At 41.9% G+C, this 26,707-nt stretch overlaps 2 protein-coding genes across 4 annotated transcripts in view; both read right to left on the reverse strand.

Annotated features, from left to right (window-relative positions):
* The window catches only part of n4bp3 (NEDD4 binding protein 3), a 29,531-nt gene extending 8,844 nt beyond the window's left edge, over nt 1–20,687 (reverse strand). Inside the window, exon 1 of one of the 3 annotated variants that reach the window (XM_088009704.1) lies at nt 20,463–20,687. The gene's annotated coding sequence lies outside the window, so the exon portion shown is untranslated. Of the gene's footprint in view, nt 1–520; nt 1,195–10,935; nt 12,379–20,462 lie in introns of those variants that run through there. The other 2 variants (XM_088009703.1, XM_014972339.2) reach the window with 2 other exon arrangements.
* Nucleotides 20,688–21,787: 1,100 nt separating this feature from the next.
* Nucleotides 21,788–26,241, reverse strand: LOC106933371 (platelet-derived growth factor receptor-like protein). The gene is made up of 7 exons (XM_015012571.2): nt 26,018–26,241; nt 25,692–25,828; nt 25,457–25,596; nt 25,230–25,381; nt 24,542–24,835; nt 24,011–24,150; nt 21,788–22,222 (listed from the first exon to the last, which is right to left on the reverse strand). The coding sequence occupies exons 1-7, from the start codon at nt 26,097–26,099 to the stop codon at nt 22,016–22,018; spliced, it is 1,152 nt and encodes a 383-aa protein (XP_014868057.2). The 5' UTR covers nt 26,100–26,241; the 3' UTR covers nt 21,788–22,015.
* Nucleotides 26,242–26,707: the final 466 nt, after the last annotated feature.

Here is a 26,707-nt window from a genome sequence, read left to right on the forward strand (position 1 = left end):
GACAATAAAAGGTCCGGCTGCATGGAGCGGACACACCTGATGTTGTGCACTACCAGTCAGCAGGCTGAAAGGAGGGCGCTACACTTTCCCTTAAAAAAATAAATGTACATTTTTGGAGAAGATTTTAGCCGTGCAGCACACAGAGTTTTAGTGTGAAAATCTAAGGCGTGCCAACAATCACATTTATATATGGCAAACTTTAAGCTCCATCTCTGCTAAGCAGCCAAACCAATATGAGCTTGTTAGATGTGTGTTACTCATTCCAGGCGCAGTTCTTTTCCATAATTTATTTGAATGTATCAGAATACCTACAAAAATTTTGCGACATAAATACCTCTAGTCGGTATTTCACCACATTTGTAGCTCTAGCGATGATTGTAAACGGTAGTAAACATGATAAATGTGCAAGTTCACAAAGCCGTGGAGGCACTTTAAAGAAACCTGAAAGGTTACGACACACAATAACAACGAAACAAACATTATTCCTTCCTTCTCCGCCGAAATAAACTCCCCTGCTTACCCCGCCGACAGTATGTGTGGACGTCTGTCCCCGGAGGACAAAGGTGAGCTGACATGCGTCTCCTTCAGCTGTGTTTGTCTCTGCAGTCAGCTGTCTCACAGCACAACAACAACAACTCAGCAGGACCAACCCACACATCCTGACCGCCATGCAAATGCCATGATGGAAGAACAAATAAATGCAAAATATCTCCTATCAAACGAGGCTGAGGTAGCTGCAGTGCTTGACGAGCCTTTCTTTACCTGAAGCAAATCAAAAGAGCACAGGATCATGTGAGGTAGCGGCACTGCAGGGTCATGTTGTTGTTGTTGGTTTGTTTTTTTTTTCATGACAAATCTGTTACGTAACTCGGATCCAACTGGGTTACTACAACTCAATTTTTTTTCCCTCCAAAGGACATAAACTCCACATTTTAATCAAGTGCTGAAGCACAGTTTTCTAAAGTCTCTGGGGGAAAAAAATCAAATAAAAAATCACCGATAAACCATTCGGTGTGTCTCAAGACGTCGAGCCCGGCATCAGAAAAGCTCCAGCTGAGTGTGAACATTTTGTAATGTAAGCGAACAATGAGCAATTTCTGCAGAATTTTTATGAAACTAAACCAGCTGCCAAGCGATTCAAACACCCACCTGAAGGCCCTAAGAGCCTCTTCACCCCCCACACACCATGCACTGTTTCCTCCCTTCACCCCTCTGATTCCTCTCACTTTCTGATCACCCACACGTCCCCTCCTCCCCTTCTTTTCAGTCAACCTCATTAAGGTGCACTATTGATTTTATCCTTATGACCCTCTCTGTTCCCGTGCATCAACACCGCCAGCAGTCATAAACTACTGGAGACCATAAAACACGCACTGGCACACAGCTCTATTTCCGACTATAAATATGACTGAGGGTGGAAACAAAGGTCTCCGTTCAGGTTGATGCCCAGAGAGCAACCGTGGCGCAAACTGTGCCTTGGGTTAGTTCCCTAATACTGGTGGCAAAAAGTGTAGAGAGACATTGTTTTTGGAGGTTGAGGAGAAACCTATAGTCTCTTCTGTAGCTTTTATTTTGATTTGCTCAACCACTTTTTCTTTATGCTTGGTGTCTGTATGTTCACCTCATCCTTGGTCTGTGTTGCCAGTGAGTGGCTTCGTCCTAATCCCGCTTAAAAAGGTCGTTTTCAGCGCCAAAACAATACATTTTCTGTTCACAGATACAGACAGTTACAAACTTTCAGAGACTATGGTAGCAAATTTTTGCTACCATAGGCCTTAAAAAGCCGTTTTATGTAAGAAAAATGCACTTTTAAGTTTCTCGCTTTCTTTCAAACATATGTTGATTTACGTTCAAACATATTTACAATTTGAGGCTGTAAAATGCTCTGATTCAGAAAGCAAGTGTGCATCTTAGTCTAAAGGCTGTATCTTTGCAAAGCAAATACATCGGAAAAGTTTGGAACAAGAACAGGGGAGGACATGAGGCAAATGTTCAAATATCGAGCAGTCACTTTGGACTTTGCACCCATGTGTCCTGTGCTATGTAGTCGTTTCACACAGTAATAAGCACCACGTGCATTTCAGGGATTCTTTTATTCAGAAGCTTTGCTGGAATCGTAATCTAACCAAATATTTTATTTCCTGCATAAAAGATGAAGAAGGAAAAAAATTAGAAAATGAAAAGCCCTTCTGATGTTTGGAAACTTGTTAGCAGCAGAGAGTAGATTATGGCCATTACTTTCATCTTGAACCTCTAAAAGACGGTCAAGGATGCTTAGGCAGTTTTCTCTGTGCATCAAAGATCATAAGTGGGCTCATCCCAAGCAACGAGCAGGCCGTCCTGCCGCCCGCCTGAAGGCACTTTGGCTCAGTGAACACAAACTAACGCTAACAACACACTCGCTTAGCTAAAGCTGCTCCGCTCTTTCGTACACAAAGCTCTTGTTTTGGATCTCCTCTCATTTGCAGCACAATCCACTTTTATTGAGCACCTCACACTGCTGGCCAGGACAGTTATAGCAATTATGTAAATGGTTAAAATAGGTAGGTAGAGAGAGAGAGAGAGAGAGAGAGAGAGAGAGAGAGAGAGAGAGAGAGAGAGAGAGCTGTGCAACTCCAGCCCACTCTATTCAGGGCTCTCAGCCAGGCCCAGATCAAAGCAGCCCAAGCTGCTCATGTTTATATGCATGAGGTCCCATTTCCTCCCTGATATGAAACTTTCTGCTGAAGCATCCGGCTACTAATAAGCCAGTAAAATAAAGACCAAGCCTCATAATCAATGATAAGGTTTATAATAGGATATTGTACGACACTAAGGGAGAACGAGTGCTCCCTCTTTTTTGGTGCAGCTGATTTATCAAATCCTTTTGTGTCCAAGTAAGACGTGTTAAAAGTAAGTGTGGGTCAGATCTTGCTGAGTGTGCACGAATCAATGCGTTTGATTTCAAGTAAATAAATAATGAGCGTGAAAAGCCTAATCCCCCCCACCCCACCCCCCGGTCAAGGTATTCTTAGTCTCATTTCTTTACTAAGTTTGTTCGTTGTGCAAAACGCACCCAAGAAGTCAATCGATGCTCGACGGGAAGCTGAGCTCGGAGCCGAGGTGGATCGAGGCGAAGCCATGTTCGTTTTGGGTATACGGACAGAGCGGCGATCCATTTAGGCTGCGGCCACAAATCCTGCGGGACTGAAGAAATCTCGCATCCCGGTTGTTTTTTTCCCGTAATTGCCTTCAAGTTTACGGGCCCAGAGTACACCAGGAGACGCAGCAAGATTTACAGCCCCGGCCCAGACCAGACGAGGGGCCACCCCCACCCGAGATGCAACACACCTCCTTAAAACTCACACTTTGATCTGTGCACACGTGCACAGATCAAAGCGATGCCAGCCTCGAACAGTTACGGTCTAATTGAAAAGTGTTGTGTGTGCGTGTGTGTGTGTGTTTATTCCGTCCTCCTTAGAGCTCCGATGAGCTGGTTTGGAAGTGAGAATAGCGTTTCGAACCGAGCACTTTTCCTTCCATCTTCTGAAAAATATATGTTTCAAACTTTCATCAAAGACGTTTTGTTGAATACAGAGCAGAGGCATCAGCGACTGCAACTCCTCTCCAAAGCTGCAAAATCACCACTTAACTTAAGCGCACAAGAAGAACAAAGCCCTCACGCTGAGGGCTTCGGGGACAGTCTCTTTATGTATTGCAACCAGGTCTCTCTCATCGAGAAAGGGAACCTTTCAGTGAACCACTTCAGTGTGAAGAGGGAATATTAAAACCCTCGTGGACAACCGGTTCAGGACGCAGAAACCAAATTCCAGAGATGCCTGACGGGAACACAAGCTGTGGCTCGTCGGTTTGTAATGCTGGAAATACTCCCAGCCCCACGGAGGAGCCGGTCACTCAGCGCCATCCTGGTGAAAACAGTATTTACAGTTAGCAGCACCTGATCCTGCGCCCCGCTGCTCTGTTCTCCGAGCGCGCGCGATCAAGGTTTGTTTCGACTCGGATACGTCGCGAGCTGCAGCTCGTGCTCCCACGCAGCAGTGCTCGCTGTTGCGTTGCATAAGCTCGATGAAAAGCCAGCCCGGCTCACTGGGTTTTCACAGCTGGTGGTTGTGGAAAACGCCCGTGTGTCGGTACCAAATTTCAAACGGCCAAAATACAGAAAAGTACAACATGCGACTGGATTGACACCATGCATTTTGCTAATGCTAAACTCATAAAGCTAATTAGAGACGATAAGCTAATATTGACGGCAGCCGGCAAGGGAAGCTTACTCTACATCTTGTTTTCACCATTTTCAGATTATTCATGAAGGACAGATTAAGCTGGGACTAATTAATCATATAAAATGAGCATTTAAGGTAATAGAACTCCATGGCATGATGCTGCCACCACCATGCTTGACAGTTCTCGTGTTTTCAAGTCTCACCGTGACTCCTCCAAATGCACTTATTTTACATATTAGCACTGGAAATATTCCTTTAAACATGTTTGAGCCCACCTTACTGGATGATCGGTCAATATTAATATGGTACTCTATACTGTCACAAACCTAAAAGTCATCATAACCTCCACGTCAGATGAAAACTAGTGACACGAGTCCATTATTAATACATGAGGAAAATGTTTTCAACTTTTAATTGATACTGGTGTGAGGGTTTTTACTTTCCAAGTCAAAGAATGGTGAAATATCCTGTATTCTGGTACTCTGTCAAAGAAATACAGTCAAAGGATTTAAAAAGGAAAACCTACATGTTAGGGAATCGGCCGGTACACGTTTCAATAAAATGAGAGCAAGTAGAACTTTCCTTCGATGTGACCGAGCTTTAAGCTGCTCCAGAGGCCATATCAAGACGGATCTTCACTACATTTAGGTTAAAGGAGAGCTCCACTGCGTTACTATACATGTCAGGACGTAAGGAGTGGAAGTGTCTGTGGCTACAGGGCTTGGCAGCCCCAGACGAGAGCTGTTTGTAATTGTTAGCAGGTTATTTATTACGGAAAGGAGGGGATCAGGCAGACTTTGTTTCTCTTAGCAAATCCTGAGGCCGCAGAAGAGAAACATGTTGAAATCGGGGTCATTAAGTGCTGCTCCTTCTGATATTTATCACCCTGTATCAGTGCAGCAAGGCTGGATTCAAGTTCAACTTAAACGCGGAGCAGTTCGTCAAAGCTTTTCTGCAAATTCTTGCCGTCTGTTTGCCGACTGAGAGCAGACAGAGCGTTCTGCATTGCCTGAAAGGTCAACTTGAGAGGACAAGGAGCGCTCCAGTGAGACGTGGGTCATAATTCAGTGGCGGCTGGACACGACGGCGATACGGCTAAAGGGGCCGTGTTCAGCCTCACACTGTCTCTATTGATGACGACGGCCCCAGACTTTATGGAGGTTGAAGGTTATATTTAGTCAGTGCTGCAGATACAGGGTGCCTTTGAGAAGACAGACAAAGCAGAGGCTTCACTCTGGAAGTTCTGACAATACTATGCAATTAGAGCCACTTATTCCTCATTACCACCAGACTGCACGTTTCCACGTTACAGGAATAAGACTGAATCTCAGTTTACCAGGAAACAAGTCGGGGGTCCAATTTTTCATGCGCAACAGTGTAAATGTCTGAATTTATTCAGCATTTTTCAAAGACAAGAACACTTTAAACAGCCTGTTAAAGAGAAACGGAAATTGGTCCAAAAGTCTGCTTTGCACCTCAATAAAATAAAAAATAAAAAATGGAGTACAATAAAACAAATGCCGTTAGCGTAACAATCAAAAAAAAAATAAAAATGGAAGTATATTTTAAAATAACAATTGAATAAGGGTTCTGCATGTTTTGCATCAAACATGTAGAAATCTTCTTATCAGAAAACCTAATTATTACCTGAGAGCAATCTTTCTGCATCAATTAAAGATTGTCATTAATTTCAATACTAAGTTTAATGGCATTGAAGTCGATATAGCCAAAAATGTGAAAACGTGTAAAAGTGTCTGCATTGGAGCCCCGTTAGAAAATGAGTTGAAAGATAAACTTTAATCGAAACTAATCTTCACGTCAGGACAAAAAGCCCAAACTTTTATTCTGATAATCAAAATAAAAGGTTTTTGATGTTGTCTGAACTCAGGAGTAAAATATATTGAGGAAAAAAGAGAAAGCCAAACAAATATAAACCCTGGGGAAACAGTGAAGTTCCTCACTAATGAGAGAAAGTGATGATTTTTAAAATTTACAAAAGGGAATATGTCAGATTTTTTTTTCCGTTTTGTTATTAGTGCCTTACACAAAGCACCATTGATTACTTGAGTATGAATGCAGCCAGAGAAATGATCAAGCTTGCCGTACTTTTACATATTTCATAGATATCACATTGCCTTACTCTTTAAACTGTCAAGCTTTCTTTCCACTGTGGCAGAGCGGCTGAGGTGGGTTTCCTCATCAGGGAAGTTGGAACTGTATATTTAGGCTTTTACAGCCGTGTTGACTGGACAGTATTGTATTTCTGCCCAGCATTCAATTACTGGTCCTGATTAGAGTAGCCAGAGGTTATCTGGAGCGGCTGGTTTCACTGCAGCTTCATGAAACCCCATTGATCTGGATCTGGCTGATGTTACATAAGACAGCACCCAGGGGAGAGCGCATTCACATGGGCCTCCTCTTTCACCTAAATCGATCACCAAGACATGTTATTTTTAAATTATGAAAAACAATCCCGCTATATTGCCCCTTTAGAAATAAATCTGTGAAAAAAGAAAAACAATATTTTATTTCCAAACCTCAAATTTGTCAAGTCCGACAGCAGTTTAGTGGAATAATCCCAAACTTTGTATAGATTAATGCCGGTGCTGATCCCTCTGTCAGGACGGGGGTTCAGCGAGCGGGTTCGCTCGTGTGCATTTGCGAGATAAAAAGAGATTAGTACACGCAGCATATGGATACGGGCCCGACCTCGGTGTTGTTTTAAGTGAAATCCCTTTGCCCTCTACACAAACACACACAAACACACATTGTGTTAAGTCTTCCTATCCATCCACCTGGATACAAAGGTGAAAAGTCTGCCTTTGTGATGTAAAATTGGGGGATTTTTTTTTTTTTTGCTGTCCTGTGTCAGTCAAGGATGATTTATTAAAGAAATAGGCTCAAATACTTGCTCATCATAACCTGTAATATATTAATAATTGCTAATATTGATCAGAAATACAATTACTTTCCAATTATATCTCCTTAGATGTCATTTCCTTGCTTTACCCCATTAAATACATGCAAATCTTTCAACATTCAAACGAGTCCCACCTTTTCCATTGCAGCTCAGCCGTGATGAAGCTGCTGGCCTACAAGCAGTTCTTGTTCAAACATTGCGTTGCTACACTATGCTTTGCACAATGGCAGGAGGTATGATGTTGGGATTAGTAAAAACCAGTCGTGAAGACAAAACAGACAGAAGATCAACATTGCAAGGTTGACTTTAAGGCTGAATGGGCTTTAGACGCTACTCTCTGCTACATTCCCCCAGTTGATTGATAATCCGTTCAATTAAGCTGTCAATCATTGTTATTAAGAGCTAATAAAGTTGCAAGTATAAGATAAAAACTTTGCTCCTACTCTAAATACCAGACATAAGCCACGCTTCCTATCATAGTTTGGCTGGTGATGCATCTTATAGCCAGGTGCGACTTATATGTAGTTTTTTTTCCCTCCTCGTGAAGCATTTTGTGACTGATGTGTTAAATATTAATTTATAGTGACGGACATGAACCACGCATTAAGCATTGCCGTCGGCAGCCGTCAGGAAAGCTAACTGTGGGCTGAAAGCCAGAGCCGGAGGGCTGACTGGTTGGGTAAATATAGAACGTGCTACTTGTATTATGATGATCTGTGGTACATCGTCAGGTTTACCTACAGTAGCCCGTCTAGATGGCTATGTCGATCTGTCGATGCTACCTTTCGAAATTGCTTTTACATCTGTTGAGGCTTGTGAGTGGTGCAGCTATGCCTCCACGCCCCGATGTTTGCCAAGGAGGTGAATATGAATTACTTTGCAGGCAGACCCTCTTGGTGTTGCAACGAAACCGCCTCCCCAGTCACCCCGGATTTACACCGCATGCGTCTCTCTCTTTTTCCCTCTTTGTGACTCAGTTTTCAACTGATGCAACTTATAGTCCAGGAAATACTGTAATTGGTTTTTAGTCTGCAACTCAGTTAAAGGGATAGTTTAAGATTTGCAAAGTGTGGTGCTGTTGAAAGACGATGTTTACATCAGGTAGCTCTACTTGGTGTTGTCATCCGATTCAAACGTAGCAGTGGCTTAGACGTTCGTCAAATGACGCTGACATAAACAACCACAGTTACTGGGTCTGGAGCTGTTTTAAGTCTGAATCTGGACTTCCATTCTGAACTACCTCTTTAAAGGTAGAAATAAATGAGCTATGATGTCACTAACTCCTTATCTTGACCTTTGAACTAACAAAAAAAAAACATACGCATATGTTTAGTTAAACTGAGGTAATGTGCAGGAGCTAAATCCCCTACACAACTTTAATTTGTCGCCTTGTTTTCCAGTAAAGCAGGATGCTTGCACATTTCTAGATGGTTAAAATAAAAGTGTGGATTTTTTTTTTTTACTGTTACATGAATTGACAAGATTAGATTCATGTCAGGATTTTAGTAGGAAGCTATGACAGGCTCTAATATCAGATTGAGACTTGGTGTCTGTCGATACTTCCTCCTAAATACCTCATATGAGTATCACAAAACATCTTCAGTAAATAAAAAGCTGCAAGCTGAACTAAGATAAAGACACCTCCCATGTGCAAAGTATGCTTAACACCACATAAGGATTTCCACCACTGTGTGAGTTTATTACAGAGCATTTGTGCCTAGAATCATGTTGGACCATCACACTAACTTTTGGTTGTTAGTGTGATTTTTTTTTTATTTGCAATAAATAAAAGCAACACCATGCTGAAAATTCTCCCTACGTAGCTTTACAGGAATTTGTGAGAAAAGCAAACAGCCAAATGTCATTCTGTCCACCTTGTTAGTAGGCGAAGCCTGCAAAGTGTTTGCCAGCTGCTGCTATCAGCAGAGCTGAACTTCAGCGAGAGCCATGCGAGGAAAACACACATTCCTTGCATTTCTCGCTGGGTAATTATTAATGTACCATCACACAACGCATGTCGACCTGACAAGTTCTGGTAACGCTCAAAAGGAACGGTTAGCTCTGCTGCAGGACCTGATGTGCGGCAAGACGACTTTTTCTTTTTTGTTTTTGTCCGTTATCCAAAGCTCATTAGTTCCCACGAGAACCTCGTTGAGAACAATGTAACGACTGATCATTTAGCCTCATAATCACAGTGTTGGTCAAATCGGTGGTAAACTGAGCCAATAAAGACCAAGAGCACAAGAAAGCCAGCGTCTTATTAGATTCTTTACAGCCTGTGGGGGTTCACTTAAAGCACAGACCTCTTTGTTTCCTGGAGCGCTACGTGTGAGACTCGCCGCTCTGTGATTACACAGCTTCCCACATCGATCCATAACCGAACAGATTTCCCTGAACATCTCCACTGAGTGTCCATGCATCCATCCAAACACCCTGCCGATAAGCCCACACTCAGCACAAACTGGACAGGGCTGAACATTGATTAGGATTCAGCAGCAGAGATTGGATGCATTGACCATGCACAGAATGTGTTTTAAAAGAAATTAATAATAATGCTTTCCAGGTCAGATGTAAATGAAGAGAGCATACCATCAGATGCTTTACTGATTACAAACCAGGCAGCTTTTGTTGGATCATAACATAAAACGGAGGAAACAATTAGGCAGCGCGTCAAATGGTAAATACAGACGATGACACATGCTGTCTGCCCTGTCAGGAGATCAGCACTTTTCTTCCGCCTCTGGTTTCAGTGTAAACACAGAGATTGTTTGTTGTTCCTCGGAAAATCAGCTTGTTCAGCCAGAAGAGTTTCAGTCAGGCTGCGTCGAGTTAACAAATCCAATAAAGGAAGGAGAAATTCCAGTGAAATGTTGCTGGCGCTTTGTCTTGAAGTCAGCTTAATAAAATTATTGCTTGGAAGGAAAAAAAACAAAAACAAAAAAAACAACTTAAATAGTTCTCAGGGGGAAATCCAGGACCAAAAATAGACCAGAAGGATAAATATTAAATGCAAAAGGAAAAAACAACTTAGTGGAAAAAAATCGTGGACATCGACTGGTGCTAAGCAAAATAAAAATAAAAAGTTACTAACAAATTCCCCCCATAATATCCCTTGCGATGAGATCCCAGACAAAGTGAGAGTAATATCTGACTGTATGAAGGCTCGAGTTAAGGTAGTGCTGCCCCTCCTCCACCTGTTGCTGCACACTCTGCAAAACTGGCTGCAAAGGAGCTGCTACACTTTGAGCTCACGTAGAAGAAAAACAAACTCGTCGGTGAGGAAACATTTCCAGTCATAAACAACATAGACAGTCACAGTGTGAAAATGAAAGCAGTGCCATCTACCACTCTTATTAACACAGCTTGAAAAGTAAAATTCGTAAGATATGAGCAGCATGTTGATTAAGCAGCCGACGAATGAATCAGCAAATAGTTTGTTTTATTTATATATATATATAGATATATATATAGATATATATATATATATATAGATATATATAGATATAGATATATATATATATACATATATCTATATATATATATATATATATATATATATATATATATATATATATATATATATATATAGATATATGTATATATATAGATATATCTATATATATATCTATATATATATAGATATATCTATATATATATATGTCTAATTCACATGTTGATGCATCAGACTTTCCCTCATAAAGCACATGGATGAGAATCAGATTACAATCTCAACAGCTGCTGCGGTAAACGATTCACACGATCTGAGGATGTCTAGAAAGAATAAGTCTCTACCTGTGTTTGTCCGCCAGAGATTTCACCTCTCCTCCTCTGATCTCATCCTCCTTGAACTTCTCGGTACTCCTGACTCACCGTCGCGCTAAAGATGATCAAACCGCACGGCTTCCTGTTTCTCAGTGTTTCACGGCGAATGGGAGGTGCGCGGATGAAGAGGAAACTCCCTGAACAGCTGACCTGTAGGATGACTTTGCGCTGATTTGAAAGTTCGATTAAGCCGATATAAGTTTCTCCAAGAGGGCCGTTTCGGTGGAGATTGTGGCTAAAAAGGAGAAAACATTTCCTTGTCACCTTTAAGCCAGTTTTAACTCATCCGGGATGGTTTTGCAGCTTTTGCTCATCTTTCTGTGTACTCTAAGCTGTCTTCATTTGCCAGTGTGGTCCGACTTGTTCCTCCAGTTCAAAACACACAAAGCCCCGCATGTGAATCGGCATCGAGGCATTCAGTTCAGACCCTACAATGAAGCACAGAGAGCCAGCTTCAGGGAACAAATAAATACAGCAGCAGCAGCTCAGTGTGCCCTGTTTGCTCACAAGTGAGAGCACAATAACCAGGGGATTAGTCTGGGGTTAAAATGCAGACGGTGGAAAAGCAGAAAAGCAAGATGAGGGAAGGGAAAAACAAGCAAGAAGTGAAGGAGGAAGAAGCAGAAAACAAAGACAAGTGGGGGCTGAGAGAAAGTTTCTCTTTTCGAGGCTGGGTAACTGGACGGGTTCTGCACCGTATCCAATTACATAATTCAAACAGGAGACGCTAGCATCTGAGGAGGGAGAAGAGAGACGACATTGTTCTCTGCTGCGCAACCAGAGGAGAGCGACTTTCTCCCGCCGTCACCACGTGACGGCCCAGCCCGGCCCGGCCGCTGAGCGGAGGGACGTCAAGGACTCCTTAAGGCTGGCACCGATGGGTGGCCACGCAAAAATCCCAGCTAATAAAAAATCTTGCCACTCACAGGTGCACTATGTGGAGACTGGCGAGCTATTAAAGACATTCCAGAGAAAGAATGCAGCACTGCCCTTTGGTCTCTGCAGTGGACGAAAATAAGTTAAAAAGAAAAAAAAAAAATGAAAAGAGGGAATAACCCCATCAAAGCTACACGGCCTAATTTAACGCTAGAGCAGGTGCCACTGTTCCCTTGTTATTATGTCTGGGCCCCTCGGGCATATCCAGTCTCAGCTTCCACAGAAATGTACTCTGGGAGAGTCTCTGGGCTTGTTTTTTTTTTTAAAACAGCTTCACTAGCTATCCCAGAGGAAACAGGAGAAATGGGTAAGAGGAGGCAGTGTACGAAAAATGCCGATAAAACAGGAGATGGACATAAACCTGGGTCCAATCAAAGCTACTGAACCTGTTGTACTGGCCAACTAGGCGGGACGGCCGTTCGAGCTCGACTCATTTCCTCCGCTTAAGCTTCTCTGGACAATAACATTACAAGAAACGACGATGACACACACACGTTGGCAGCCTGGTGAAACACCCTGGTCCTGTGTTCGGCAGCCACCTGATCTCAGCCCGGATGTCTTGAGGATAAGTGTTACAAGGCATTTTGCAATCCTGTTGTAAGGATTTTACAATGCACAAACCCAAAATATTTGATTGGAATTTCATTCACACGATGAACCAATGGAGTGAATTATTTTGAAGCTAAACTTTTTCTCAGCTCCTCCGAGTCGATGCTCTGTAGAACTACCTTATTACGCTTTAGTTACAACTCTGTGGGGGTTATAGCTACTAACAGACTATTTTTTTAATACATTTTTATCATGAAAATAACTCAAGCTCAGTGAAACTGGGTGGATATCATTTCGGGAGAGAAATGCTCTAATTCTGCCAAAGCTGCTCAGACCGATTCATGTCTGGAGATTGACTGGGTCATATATTAACATATGACTGAGCTTTGATGTAAGCCATTCTACTGAGCTCTGGCCGTTCAGGGTCGCTGTCCTGCTGGAATCACATCTTTTGACCTCTAGAGATGAGAGTCGCAACTAAAACATGCCGGACATTGGGGCCTGAGGATCTGGGTTGAGGATGGACCATTGTCCTACATTTAGCGAAGAGGCTATGTGGGGTCAAGCTATTTCAAATTTCATGTCATGCCACAGATTTAGGTGTGAAGAACATCTCTGTGTATCTGGCTGTACGTTTAGGATTGTAAGGTGAATCTCTGCCTCAGTCTCTCGTCCATTTCTGCCTCTAACAACATCGGTCTGCATTTGGTTCCATCGACGCCCCATTAGTTTTGTCTAGTTGACTCTGATAGTAGAGAAAAGCATCTCCACAGCATGACGCAGCCACCACTATGTTTCGCCACGAGGATGACGATGTTGGCAGTGTCAGGGTTAGTGTCGTCTTTGTGCCAAGGCAACATTTTGCGTTCAAGTTCAACTTTTGGCCTCGTCTGACCAGAAAACCTTCTTCAACAAATTCCCTGTGCTCCCTACATGGTATGTGGCAAACTGCAACCTGGACACCAGTTTCTTTCTCACCAAACATACCCTAACGTCTCCACAACTTTCTCCCTGACATTTCTGCTGTGTTTCCAGGTCTGCATTATGCTGTTTGCTCACCGATGTTTTCAAACAGACCTCCAAAGCCTTCGCAGTACAGATGGATTTATAGAGAGATTACTTTAAACACAGGTGTTACATTTTTATCAAAACTGAACCTTTTTTTGCAGAGCAGCGCAGAAGCGTTCGCCTGTTTCCATCTCTGTGTCTGCATGTCTTTTTCTTTTAATGACAAAAGAAGCTAGTCGTAAATCTTTAACCACTGCTTTTAGTTTTCCACCTGTGTGACCTCACGGAGGCATGTGCAGGTCACATTCATTGACCCTAACCTTTAAAATCGCCATATAAGTTTCATGGAAAAGCACAGGATGTGACGGCCAACCTGAAACGCTGCCGGAGAAAGCAGAGTCGATATAAATACAACAGTGCCCACTCACAGAGGAGGGCGTTGACTTCTGGCCTTCTGTTCTGCAACACTGCGACTCGTCCGACTAAATAAGAGACAAGGGCCGGATGCTCCGCGTGCACACGCACACGGAGGGTAACCGCTGCTGCCAATGTCTATAAAAAAACCAGTGAGTGCAGGCGGTCCTCGCAGCAAGATAAGTCCGATCAATAAAACGCGAGGAAAGGATAAGGATGAGGTGAGGTGAATACAACACAGTTGAATTACTCACGTTTGTTACCAAAACAAAACAAAATTCCCAGGACGAGATAATGACACGTTGAGCAGCACACAATAGCTTTTTGTGGGGGCTGCCTGACTTGGTAATGTTCACAGATATGGGATGATGCTCGCCCAGACTCACAGACATTAAGATCCTTCCCTGCGAATGACAGAGGGTTCCTTCAGTCTCAATACAGCTGAAGAACTCAGCATTTCTGCAAACGAATCAAGCGACAATACAGTCACTGCTACAGATACATCGGATATGAAATACAGCGTGTACCATGTCTTGACAGACTTGCTGATTGACAGAAACGAGTGTGTGGGCCACTGAGCCACCTCCTCTGCATGTGCAAATCCACCCGTGCTCTCTCGCACTCGCACTTCAACCTGTTACACATCATGGATCTGATCTGGCGTTCGGACCTTTACATTTGCCATGCTGTGAAAACTGCGAGGGAGAAACTGGCAGAAAACGTCGGCTGACTTTGGAGTCAATGAACAAAAATATCACCGCGCTTAAGTCGCAATGCACTCTTCTTAAACGCAGACGAATCCAGGAGCATCTTTAAGTGCAGAGGAGGAACCTAGCTCACTTTACTAGTTTACCGAAGGAAAATTCAACAGAGATCGCCCAGACACTGGAGCTGCTGGGAACACTGGTATGTTTGAGTAAACATGCATGGTACATACTGTTACATTTCCTTTACGGTACAGAAATTTACACAGAATTACAGATTAATAACCGAGCAATTTTTCCATGAAAAACTGATTTGTTTGTTTTTCTTCAGAAAACAACAGTGGGTTATGAAAGTTGCAAGCAGACTACCAAGTGGACTGTTATCATTTTAGACGACATTTGGTCCTTCTGTTTGTTTCTTGCTTCTTCACATCCGGATACATGGAAGCACATCAATCTAGAGGTGCAAAGTGATTTTACCTGATCAGTGCGAGGCAAAGTTTGGGTCCCGGATTCTGTTCAAGATTTTTAGCTCGGACTCTGAATCATTGCTAACTTTTAAACACTTTTGTACCAATTAAGTTGTAAGCTGAAATAAAACTTCTTGCGACATCTATGTAGTTAAAATTGCTTTGTTCTTACCTTTTAATTGGCCTGCAGAAGCACAGATGTTGACACAGTGTTGATGACAACCTTTGGAAGGAGGAAACAATGCCACCTGTGGATAATGATTAACTTGGGTGTGTTCATTGTTTGGAAATAACCCAGTTCAGGGTTGGAGGTTCACTGTGTGTCAACAACTAAAGGCACGTGGGTGATAGTCCAAACAAAAAAGTAGGGCATTAACGTGACAGGTATAGGAAATCATGCGTGATATAAAAACAATTATGTATTAAAAATAAAAAATCACACCCTTATTTGTACTTAGCCTCCTTTATTCTGACATCCCTAAATACAATACAGTGCAATGAGTTGCCTCATTAGTAGGGTCTACCTGTGTGTAATTTAATCTTTGAATGTCACCTTTAACACCATCCCCACTGTGAAACATGGCAGTGGCAGAATCATACTGTGGGTATGCTTTTCTTCAGCAGTGACAGGAAAACTGGTCGGAGTTTATGAAACCTAAACTCAAGCTAACTCTGGTAGCCTGTGGTATAACAGAATGGTCTACATAAAAGCACATTTATGTATTAAAATGGCCCAGTCAAAGTCCAGACCGCGGATCCAATCGAGAACCTGAAGACCAATTAATATTTATATAAGTTCTGAATCCTTTCCGACAAATCTTTAGCCATTTCCCAAAGAAGAACAGGCATGAGATGTACCTAGAAAGATGAAATCATGTGACAGCTAGTCCTTCAAAGTACTAATGCATAGAGGATAAACACAAATGAATAAATTATCCTTGTAATAAATACTTCAAAGCCATGCAACCTTCTCATTCCACGTCATAAATGTGCAGCATATCTGTTCCTCTGTCACATAAAATCGTAATAAACACTTGCGGTTTGGAACTCGATGAAAAGCTCAAGAGCGACAAAAAGTTCTGCAGGAGAACATTTTGTTTACTTGGGCTACCTCGAGATATTTCCTCTTGATGACGCTGACAACAGATCAATACACAATGTTTCCCTTTTTACACTGAATGTATGGAGCTGTGAAATCTAAGCAGCCTCATTAACAGCTGCACGTCCGGCCTGGCTGCAGTCAGAGCGGCAGACGGCTCAGAGAGCGGATCAGCCCGGTCACAGGACGAGAAAAGGCAAAGAGTTTAAGTGTAAGAGCATGACACACTCTCCTTGGAACAACCAGACGTGGAATTAACCACGTTATAAGAGAACCGAGGGAGAGAATATGGGAGAAGGTTGAGCTAATGATTTGAAGTATAGAGGGAAATTGGATAAAAGTGAAGCAAGACAGACTTCGGGAGACAAAAAGCAATCAGCTAATGCTTTTTTGTGTTCGTGATTGGACGGCTGAGCTGAAGGGAAATGTCTGTCAAGGAGCACGGCGTTGTCACAAAAGTGCTCTAGCCCACTGCACCATCTGTCAGATTGTGCATGCATGACCAACCTGCAGCAGAAGACAGTAGATTGAGACTTTTAGCATGTCAGTGGTGGATTCATTTACCTGCCACTTGAGCCCGACATTTAGGAGCATCTGCAGAATGTGCAGCAAACAAAATGTGCAGCAGCATGAAAGTGGGCTTCACTCAAACATCACAGAGCTTGACGGACCAGAATTTATGTGCTTTAATCTTTGGGATGGGCAACACTAAGCAAATGGTCAGCAGACAGCTGACGGTCAGCAGAATTAGTGTTTCATCAGCTGCCAAGGTTTTAAGAACGCACATCCACATGCACTCACCGAGGAGAGAGTCAAGCCCCCAGAGGGCTCAAACAGCTGATTGAAGATATCACATCAGCTGTCAGGCCAACTCCACTGAGAGACAGAGACAAACTGGGCCAACACCACACAGTCTAATAACATTACCTAGCACATATTCAAGTTACAGATCCTGTAGGGTTGCAATTAAGAAGCACATAGTTGTTGGTAACAATGTCACATTTCATTGTAAATTGAAGATATCTGAAAGAAAAGGGGTTAACTTTCTCTACAAGTTGGACGGTATAGACATTTCTTTTGAACTGATAATATATCAATACGATAAGCCTAGCCCAAAACAGCTCAACCATTTTTACAAGCTCTAAGAGAAGATTATTTTCCCAATTCGAATACATTTTGAAGTCTACAGACTTTTGGCTGCTATCCTCTGTTAAATTTGACTATTTTATTTTCTCCTTTTTTGCCGATGATCCCATCAGTTGCTGCTTGTCTGTGGGGCGTGTTGACGTCAGGACTGTCGTCTTCAGTAAATGAAAAGTGTGTTCCCTTCAAATTTACAACTGGAACGACATTTTTTTTTTCCTTCTCAATCCAGAATCAATCAAAAACACCAGCGCTACAGTTATACGGAGAGCCAGACAGGACAAAACCACTATTCTACCACCACCATGTTTGATAGATGATCTCTTTTGAATTTCCACTTATTCAAATAATCTTGTTTCAAAGTAAATATATATTGCTTTTCTTTAACTGTATCGGTGGATTTTAGTTTTGTAGTTTTATATAATTTTTTTTTTATGGAGACAAGATTGCTTGGGATGCTGACAGGATATTTCATATCCCTCCAAATGTTTTGGTACAGCTAACCTCAACTTAATGTTTGTTCTTATCACAAGCATACCGATAATTGCTCTCATCTCTTCGAAGGATTTTGCTATCTTTCTGTTGGGTCTGTTTTGTTTCTCTGTCAAATGTCAGTCTATTTCTCCTGATTCAGCGTGTTCTGGACTGCATCCAGAGTTTCAAGCTTAAAAATTACAAACTTAACATTCCAGAACAACTTTGGACTTCTTATCTCTCACTGTACTTTCTTCAACAAATAACGTCGTATTGTACGGCAGCGCCCTGTTCTACAGAACTACTTTGACAAACCAGATGGTTTATTTCAAAAGTAATCTTTGGAAGTGGACGGAGTCTCTGTCTAGTAAAGTCACAATTAAACTTCCACCAAACCAATCATTCAGGATAAAACAGGTTTCAGTAAATAAAGGGCCAACACAGCTGAATTTTGGCCCCCAAAATGAGACACAAGCAGATTTATGGCATTGGTGCACAGTACTGATTTATACTTGATATTAATCAGGCTGATACTTTGTTTCAAATGGGCTTCAAAGTAAATAACCTCGTTCAATCTTATCCTTTGGCTTGGAAAAGTATTGCCTTAAACTGCTTCACAGCTTGTCACATTACAACCATAAACTTCTGCATGATTTATTTTGGTTTTAATCTGATAAACCAACAAAAAAGTCATAAAAAAAAACGTTGAGTGGGAGGAAAATGATACATGACTTTACATTTTTTACTAATAACAACCTGAAATGTGCAGAGTGCCTGACCTACTCTGATTTCACCAAATGAAATCCGTCCATCCGTCTGTCTGTCCTCAGAGTTAGGGGAAATGACTTTCATAAAAGTACAAATAGATGCAGTACAAGACGTTGCTCTGCTTCAGCACACCTGGCTCCAATATTAGGTCATTAGCAGAGCTCTGTAAAGCTTGACTGCAGGCTACTGAGGCAATTTAGCCCTTTAAATAAAGTGTGTAGGATGAGGGACAGAGCTGCACGTTGCAAAACTCTGGCCATGGAGGAGTGCAGTTTGAGACCGCTGACCAGAAGGTAAAGAAGTGCTAAGATGGTCAAGAAGCAACAACTTTTTTGTTTATTGTTATTATATTAGCACTTCACAAATCTTGGCTTTTTTGAAAAATGGCAAGCAGAAAATCATACGCCATTTTTTTTTTTTTTTTTACCTTTGTTCATAATGTAAAACAGCCTTAAGAGTCTTGAAAGACGCTTACAGATAAAATGTATCCTTATTATACGGAGTCTTAAGTTTGCCAAGTGTCGTACGTTCATATTGGGAACACAACAAACATGTTTAAGAGCGCACTCTGGTTAGACTGCCTCCAAATTGAACGTTTTTGCCCTACATGCAAAAAGCACGGTGGCGGCAGCATCATGCCGTGGCAAGAGACAGGGAAGGTTGTCAAGAGCGTATAGCAAGATGGAAAAAGTCAAACACACAACCAACTGAGAATCTATGACAAGACAGTAAATTTGCTGATCTCCATCCAGCCTGACCGAGTTTGAGCTACACTGATGTTTGTGGTTGAAGCGTTACCAAATATGAAAAAAATAACAATTTTAAGTGGTATGAAAGCATTTGCTTGGCACTGTCAAATATAAGAACTGGCTCACATTTTAAGTGCAAAGTCTATTTAAACAAGCAAGTGTGGGTTCAACATGCTAAATAGTTAGAGGTGTTAGGAGAAGAGGTGTTATGTAGAGAGAGATGCTGCAATGAAAAGTGCCCAAGATAAACATCAGGGGCGGTTAGACGTCAAAATTCCCCAAATTCAAAGAAGCTCCAAGTATCTCTATAAAAACAGAAAGAATATATTTAAAGCCAAACTCAATTTGACTTGCTTGGTAAAAAAAAAAAGCGTGTAGACGGTTAGTAACGTAAAACCTTTGCCCAAGAAATCGAGCCGCTCCAATCTCACCTCAAATCCACGCGTGATGTGAGGTGGATGTGATGGAAAAGTGCATTTCTGTGGCGTGACTTAAACTCAAAGCAATATTTAAGCTGTCTATGTGATTGCAGTGCAGTAATAAGCACTCACTCACAGCTCGGAGTCAGGAGTATCATCTGACAATCAGCACCTCCGAGCTTCTCCATTCCTAAATTAGGGGAATGGCTGCAGCACCGACTCCAGCAAGTGGTTGCAGGCCCATTGTCTCTCCATTGTCAGGTCCGCTCCGACACTTACGTCAGCAGACGCCCTTATCCACCGAGCTCAAAGGAGTCTTCTTGCAACGCTCCATGAGTCCTCAGGTCAGAGGTCACCTGTGGCCTCTGGTCTCCAGGACGACAGCCTGGCAGTCCCGTGGACCCTCTTCCCTCGCACAAATCCTAAAGAAGCAGCTTTTGTCCCCAAATATCTCCTGTGCATTTGAAGGAGTGTAAGTTTCAGCCCAAACATTTACAGCCAAACTCCTTTCATGGGGAGAGCAGGAGGCACCCAGAGCTGCAGAGCTGAAAGCCAAACCTAAATGTTTCATATCTTTCAAAGATAAACATGCTCGCCACACTTGCTTCATCCTAAAACAACCTGCCCTCCTGGCAGCATCACTGTGAAACTGGTTAAAGTCCTGCGCTCCGGTGTGCATAAAGTTAGCCAGACCCCCACACACCAAGCACTAACACCCCCTCTGCTGCAGGGGCTGCATGTGGACGGAGATCAGAAAAACTCACCATGCTCTCTGTGCAGGACATCTCATTGATCAACACTGGCACTCTGCTGCAGTTTTCTGTGCTCGCTGCGTGGATTAAATAAAATCAAAACAAACGCAGTCGACGGGGCTGCGCAGGATATTTTTCCCCAAACCCCGCCGGACCTCAGGGCCGAACAGCGGACGAAGATCAGTCTGTGAGCCGAGAGAGAGAGCAGCAGACTGGGACTGTTTCTTTTCCCTCCCGGACGTTTGAAAAGAGGAGAGAGAGAGAGAGAGAGAGAGAGAGAGAGAGAGAGAGAGAGAGAGAGAGTGGTCTGCCCCAAGTTGATTGCACAGACACGCTTAGAGATAAGAGGAAATACAGCGACATCTATCGGCCTATCGGCCGGGTGAGAAAGTGCGTCGATGTAGCCTTTGCAGGCTACATTTTTACCGTCTTAATAATAATTTTAATGTAGAACTTATTTAATTAACGCAAAATCAATTGTTAAATTGTAATAGATTAAATGAATATTATTCCGTGATTCTTTTAAAATATGATTAAAATATGTCTGCTGACCAGGAGTGAAAACTGAATTATTACTCGCTGATTTACTTACAGTTAGTGTGAAAAAACAAACAAACAAAATTTTCCTTGTTCAGGTAGCAGAAATTAATATGTTATCTATAAAACATGACTTTGTGAACACAACTTTTAAACTACATTTGCCAAATTGTCTTGTATAAATCCTCTTTGGGCCCCAAATCCAGCAGATGATCCTAAGCAGTTGAAGTTTACTAGGTCAGCCATCATTTCTACAACAAAGTCAGCTTTAAAATTACATTTTGTGGTTCCAGTCAAATATTTTTTCGGAGTGAAGCTTGGTTTCATCTTATTTTCTCTTTACAAATAATACAAAGAACATTAATAACAATCCTGTTATGGGTGTAAATTTTAAATTTAAATAATTTCTTTAGATTAATTGAGACTAGACATGTTCCAAAAGCAAAAAAGAACATTTTAAAAACTGAAGTTTAGAAGTGTATATTTGTTATTAATATGTTGATAAAGTATTATTATCTTATATCTTAATTTGGATTTGCGTTTCTGTATAAAGTAGCGTCTTAACGTACACAATGCAACAAATATTAATATTCCATGCACAACAAAGTAATGTGGGTATGGAGAACTTGGATAGAACAGAGTAAGTTATAAAAAGCTGTAAAACATTTAAAAAAAAAAACTTGCTTTGCACACATATCCTGACATGAGTTGCAAGAGGACAAGGATTCTGTTCGGCTTTTTTCTGTTCAACTTTTTGTTCATTTTTATACATAAGAAAGAAGTTAGGAAATGGACACACATTTCTTTTGGTGTAAAATGTTTTATTATTTATTATCCGACCTCGAGCAATTGATACTCATCTAGCATCTATGTTGCACCATGATTTCATCACTCACAGCCTCCAAAGGAGAACGTTGTGGTTTATGTTTCTCCGTTTTTGACTAATTCACTTCTCATTCTCTGACAGGGTAAGACACGGCTGTGATCTACAGTCCCTGTCCCCCTCAGCGATGCCGTCCAGCTGGGCGTCACACCGGCAGTTTCTTAATTTTGGGGACAACTTTGACAGTGGTGGACACCGAGTTGGCTCCCTGAAGGTTCTGGGCAGTGCAGGTGTACGTCCCCTGGTCCACGTCCCTCACCTCATCCACCTGGAGAACGGACTGAAACTGCTGCCGAGATGCTTCTCCGCGGACCAGGATCGCCGTCTCCTCTGTGTACAGAGGCCTCCCGATCTGCAACCAGGGGAAAAAAACCCCCCAAAAAAAAAACCTCCATTCAGCAACAACTGTGAACAAAGATCCAAACTGAGTTACATATGTTTAAAGAGTCAAATCATAGTGTAATTAACCCTGTCATGCATAGTGGTGACTACAGTGAACACCTGTCTAAAAGCCATTTTCTTGTGCTTCTTGTGGATTTTTATGTTATAAATGCAGACAGACCACTGAAGTGGACACTAATGCATCATAAAATACACCATCAACTTCTGACCATCAGCTGCAAATGCAAGAAATTATTTTTGTTAAATCCAAAATGGCAGACAGACAAAAAAAAAGCATGCCGACCCGGTCCCTCCTTCTACTGTGGACGACTCTTGCAGGTAAAAAAAAAAAAATCAGATGTTTGTGGTTGAAGTGTTACCAAATATGAAAAAAAAAAATAAATTTCGGGGTTATCAGATAACCCCTAAAGAACAATACTACTGATGTATTTTCCAAATAACAACTTTGTATTTGGAGAAAATTACAATTGTTCACCTAAAAAAAAGAAATAATAAAAAAAATGTTCCTACCTTTTTTATGCCTTAAGAAAATAAACAAAAATTTTAAGAAAAAAAATCCTGACACAAAGGATCATAATTCATGCATGAAAGGGTTCATATCAAATGCACCAATAGATGAGTTGTTGGGGTGATCAAGCTCATACCTAAAACTCTTTTCTGTGTCTCAACTTACATGTTTTCATTGTGTAACACAAGGTAAAATGCAAAGATACAGAACAAAGAGACATTAGATCCATGTGATCAATCATAAATGTTGTTTGCTGTGGACACTCTAGTCCCACTGGTGATGGATATTGATCACACTTTGTTTCCTAACGTGCTGATCTCAGATATTTCAATCACACTTTTCACGACCTTATATTTATGACGGTGTTCTTGGAGAAAATGGTAAATACTTAGATTCAACTTAGACAGAAAATAACTTTACACAGGAGTTTGCATGGCTATGCTTCACCATAGCCATGACAGAGGAATCAGTGCATGTCAGACAGACAGTTAGTTAATCAATAATAAAATCTTACCACTATTCTTCTATTTCCATCTGCCCTTGACTTGTTTTGACAGAAATGCTTTCTTTGCCTCCTTTTCTTTCACAGTGCCAATGTCTTGGTCTCATTGTGCATGCAGATGGACTCACACCAGCCTGCTGTCAATGCAAGCTCTGCACTGGTGGCAACATAAAACTGCAGCATGCCCCTCAGGATATTATGACCCTCGGATGTTATAAAAGCTTCTCTGCTATTGAATGCACAAACTGTTTTGTTCTTTCGGGTGTAATCTTACTATTACAAATTTACTTATGTGTGATTTTATTTGGTAAAATTAAAGCGATGGCATATGCTTCTTTGGAAGTAAACCTTTGAAAACAATGATTTCAGTCAGGATATCTGGCAACCATTAATTGAACTCATGATATCTGATGGACTCTTTCATCGTTTCACTTTTTCTTATAATATTTTCTACCAATGAATTCAAGTCAATGACTTGCAAAAGTACCATGAAAGTCGTATATTTTTTTAAAGTAAGCTTTTAAGCTCATGCAGCCATTCACAGTAAATTGTGGCTTTGATTAATTTGCATAGTAATCTAAAAAAATAAACGGTTACCACAAAAAGTGGCGTCATTTGTAAAAAAAAAAGAAAAAAAGTAACATTTTCATATCTAGCCAATTATTTTTCTGCCACACTGCTATGTGTAGCGTAAGTCAGTGTAAAGTCTTCAGAGCAGATCTGCTGACCTGCTGTCCTGGGTATTCCCAGCTGAACTCTATGAAAACGTCCCGTTCTCCCACTGCACTGCAGGCCACACGCAGGTTGTCCCCCACAGCCACCGAGCCTGATGATGCCTGGATCACTGGAGCAGGAGGAGCCATGGGGTCTAATGGTATGGATAGAAAATGTACCATTAGTACACTCAAAACAAGACGAAGCAAGCTTTTCAGTAAGTTATAGGAGCCTGTTTTAAGTCGATAATTCCTTAATGCTAATGGGGGGAAAAAAATCTATACTAGTTCCGACTACTGAATGTATTTTCTGACAGTTTCAGGCTATAGTGTTTGATCTAGAAGAGGTACACGTCGATTCATAGGAGTAAAATTAGACATCCTGAATGGTATACCATTGTAGAAATCCTGACCTCTATGCCAGTTCGCTTTGTTTAAAGTTGCTGAACAGACAGAAAATGAGCCGAGTTTTATCCGATCAGTTTCATGCAGCCATCAAATATTCAGTGAAACACCTTGTGGACGAAAACTCGTTGACAAACTCACAGTTGACATAGATGAGGATGTACTTGGTGGAGCTCTGCCTCAGGTTTCCCAGAGCAGCCACACAGTGCAACACTCCGGCGTGATGCGGCCGCGGCCGATGGATGGTGAAGCCCTTCCTGTTGCTGAAGGAGATCTCCGTCCCATCCACCGACACTTCCCCCGGTGGGAACTCGCGGTGCAGGGTGACTTTCGCCTCAGGCGATGTCACCTGGCAGGGGAGGACTGTTGGCCAGTTGCTTCTCAGCTGGATCATTTCGTAGTGGCTGGATGACGGGATGAATAACTCTCGTGGGTCTGGTTTGAAAGACGAGAGCGGTCGATTATAGGATTAGTTAGGTTCGGCTGAAGAACCTTAATCGGTCATTGTCCTGAACATCTTTTTACCTTGCTGTCACAGTTCCAGCTGTATATTTTACTATTTTACTCTCACCGTTTGGCAGTTTTTGCCAAGTTGCTCTTTCCTTCTTAGAAATTTCCTCCACATATGAAGATCAACACAAATTTACCTTACATGTATATCATCCTGTCTTGTATTTCATGTATTTCCGCTGAATAAATATATTCAGAGTAAAGGTTGAATGTTGCAATGACATTTCCTTGTGGGATTATGGTATTGCAATCAATTTGGGATTTTACACATATTTACCAGGGCAAAAAATGTACAGAAGAAAATGTTTTTCTATTGTACCTGGGAAGAAGATGAAGACTTTGATAGCTTTGCTGTACTCCCTCCTGCAGTCTTTGTCTTCACAATACATGGGAAAACAGATGTACTCCCCTGTGTCCGCAACAGTTGTGTTGACTAATGTCAGGAGGCTAAAGCGTTCTTGTTGGACAATCCTGCAGATTGAAAAGAAGAAACAGATTTGTGCACATCCCATTTCCTATCTTCAGATTTATGAACATGTGTCTTACACAAGCCGTCCGTCGTCCTCCTCCACGTACGGGGGGACGCTCCACTGCACAGGTTTGCCCCTGCACCTCAGGCTCAGTGTGTCTCCTGTCTGCACGCTCAGGGTCTCTCCCACTTTCTTAAAAACACCTCTGCCAAGAACCTTAATGCAGAAAGTACATAATCATTTTTAAAGTAGGACAATTTCGACAGCATAAGAGAGATGCACGACTCCCTCTGTAAGATGCTGTTTCCTACTTGTGTGAGTGACGTCTTGGTGTGAGCTGCAGCTGCAGTTTTGATCTTTTCTTTAACCATCTCAGCTCTTTGCCTTTTATTTGTTGCTTTCTTTGGTGTGGACGTTCTTCCACGAGTCGTTTTCTCTTCTTTGGCATCTTTTTAACCAGTGCAAAACCCAGCGTGCAGGCAAAATAACAGTTAGCACAGGGGAGACCGCTTGATGCCATGAACCTGTCGTTTAATCATGTGTCTGCTTTTGAAATAAGCCAACAGAAAAGTTGCATTCTTGGCATTTCCAGAAGCGCATGTACAGAAGTGCAAAGTGAAGGAATGAATTCACTTACCCGACTCAAAGACTACAGCGCAAACAAGGAGGGCGCTCAGCACCAGCCTCCACTTCCACTCAGATAACTTCAGCAAAGTCATCACTGATCTGCTGACGTCCAAAGTGGTTTGTAAACTCTTAGTTCAGGTAGTTCAGGACAGAGAAAGCTCTGCAGAAACAAGAAGACGACTTGCAGAAGAAGCGAGAGCAGACGCGCAAAATCACACAAATTCCTTCAGCTGAGGGCAGATCAGGAGCACCACAAATTCCTCTGGAGTCCCTGGACCAATAAGGGCCCAGGGCCTGTTTGTTTAGCTGCAGGACTGGAATGGTGCCATGGCAGCACAAGCCTGGCCCTCACAGATGCTGCCCAGAAAACTGACTGCGGGTGCAGAGTCAAAAACATTTGGTGACCAACAAACTCTGTGGTCTGCATTCACAAACTCAGGTCAAATGAAATACAACTACGGTTGGCTTTTAAATTAGTCATCCAATCACACTTAAAAATATGCTAATAATGTTTATGTTTTGTGTATTTTTCCATGTATAACTTACGGTTCTTGATAGTTCACACAACGATTCAGCTGCTTCAAAACCTCTGACTCATTTTCACAGTTCCCTGAACTATGAAAAACAAATCAACTTCTTTAATGGCAGCCGTCCTGTTTCAGGGAATGCACATATAATAAATAATTTGCAATGTTTAAAC

Source organism: Poecilia mexicana, unplaced genomic scaffold, assembly GCF_051168715.1.
Source record: "Poecilia mexicana isolate PSO_F unplaced genomic scaffold, ASM5116871v1 scaffold_10, whole genome shotgun sequence".
NCBI lineage: Eukaryota > Metazoa > Chordata > Actinopteri > Cyprinodontiformes > Poeciliidae > Poecilia > Poecilia mexicana.

Bases quoted from the DNA above. Each gene is read 5' to 3' on its own strand.
- LOC106933371 (XM_015012571.2), bottom strand. From the start codon at position 26,099: ATGACTTTGCTGAAGTTATCTGAGTGGAAGTGGAGGCTGGTGCTGAGC. The intron at 25,382-25,456 runs GTAAGACACATG...TTCAATCTGCAG, and splicing joins GAGGACGACGGACGGCTTGT to GATTGTCCAACAAGAACGCT. The intron at 24,836-25,229 runs GTACAATAGAAA...CTTTCAAACCAG, and splicing joins AGTCTTCATCTTCTTCCCAG to ACCCACGAGAGTTATTCATC.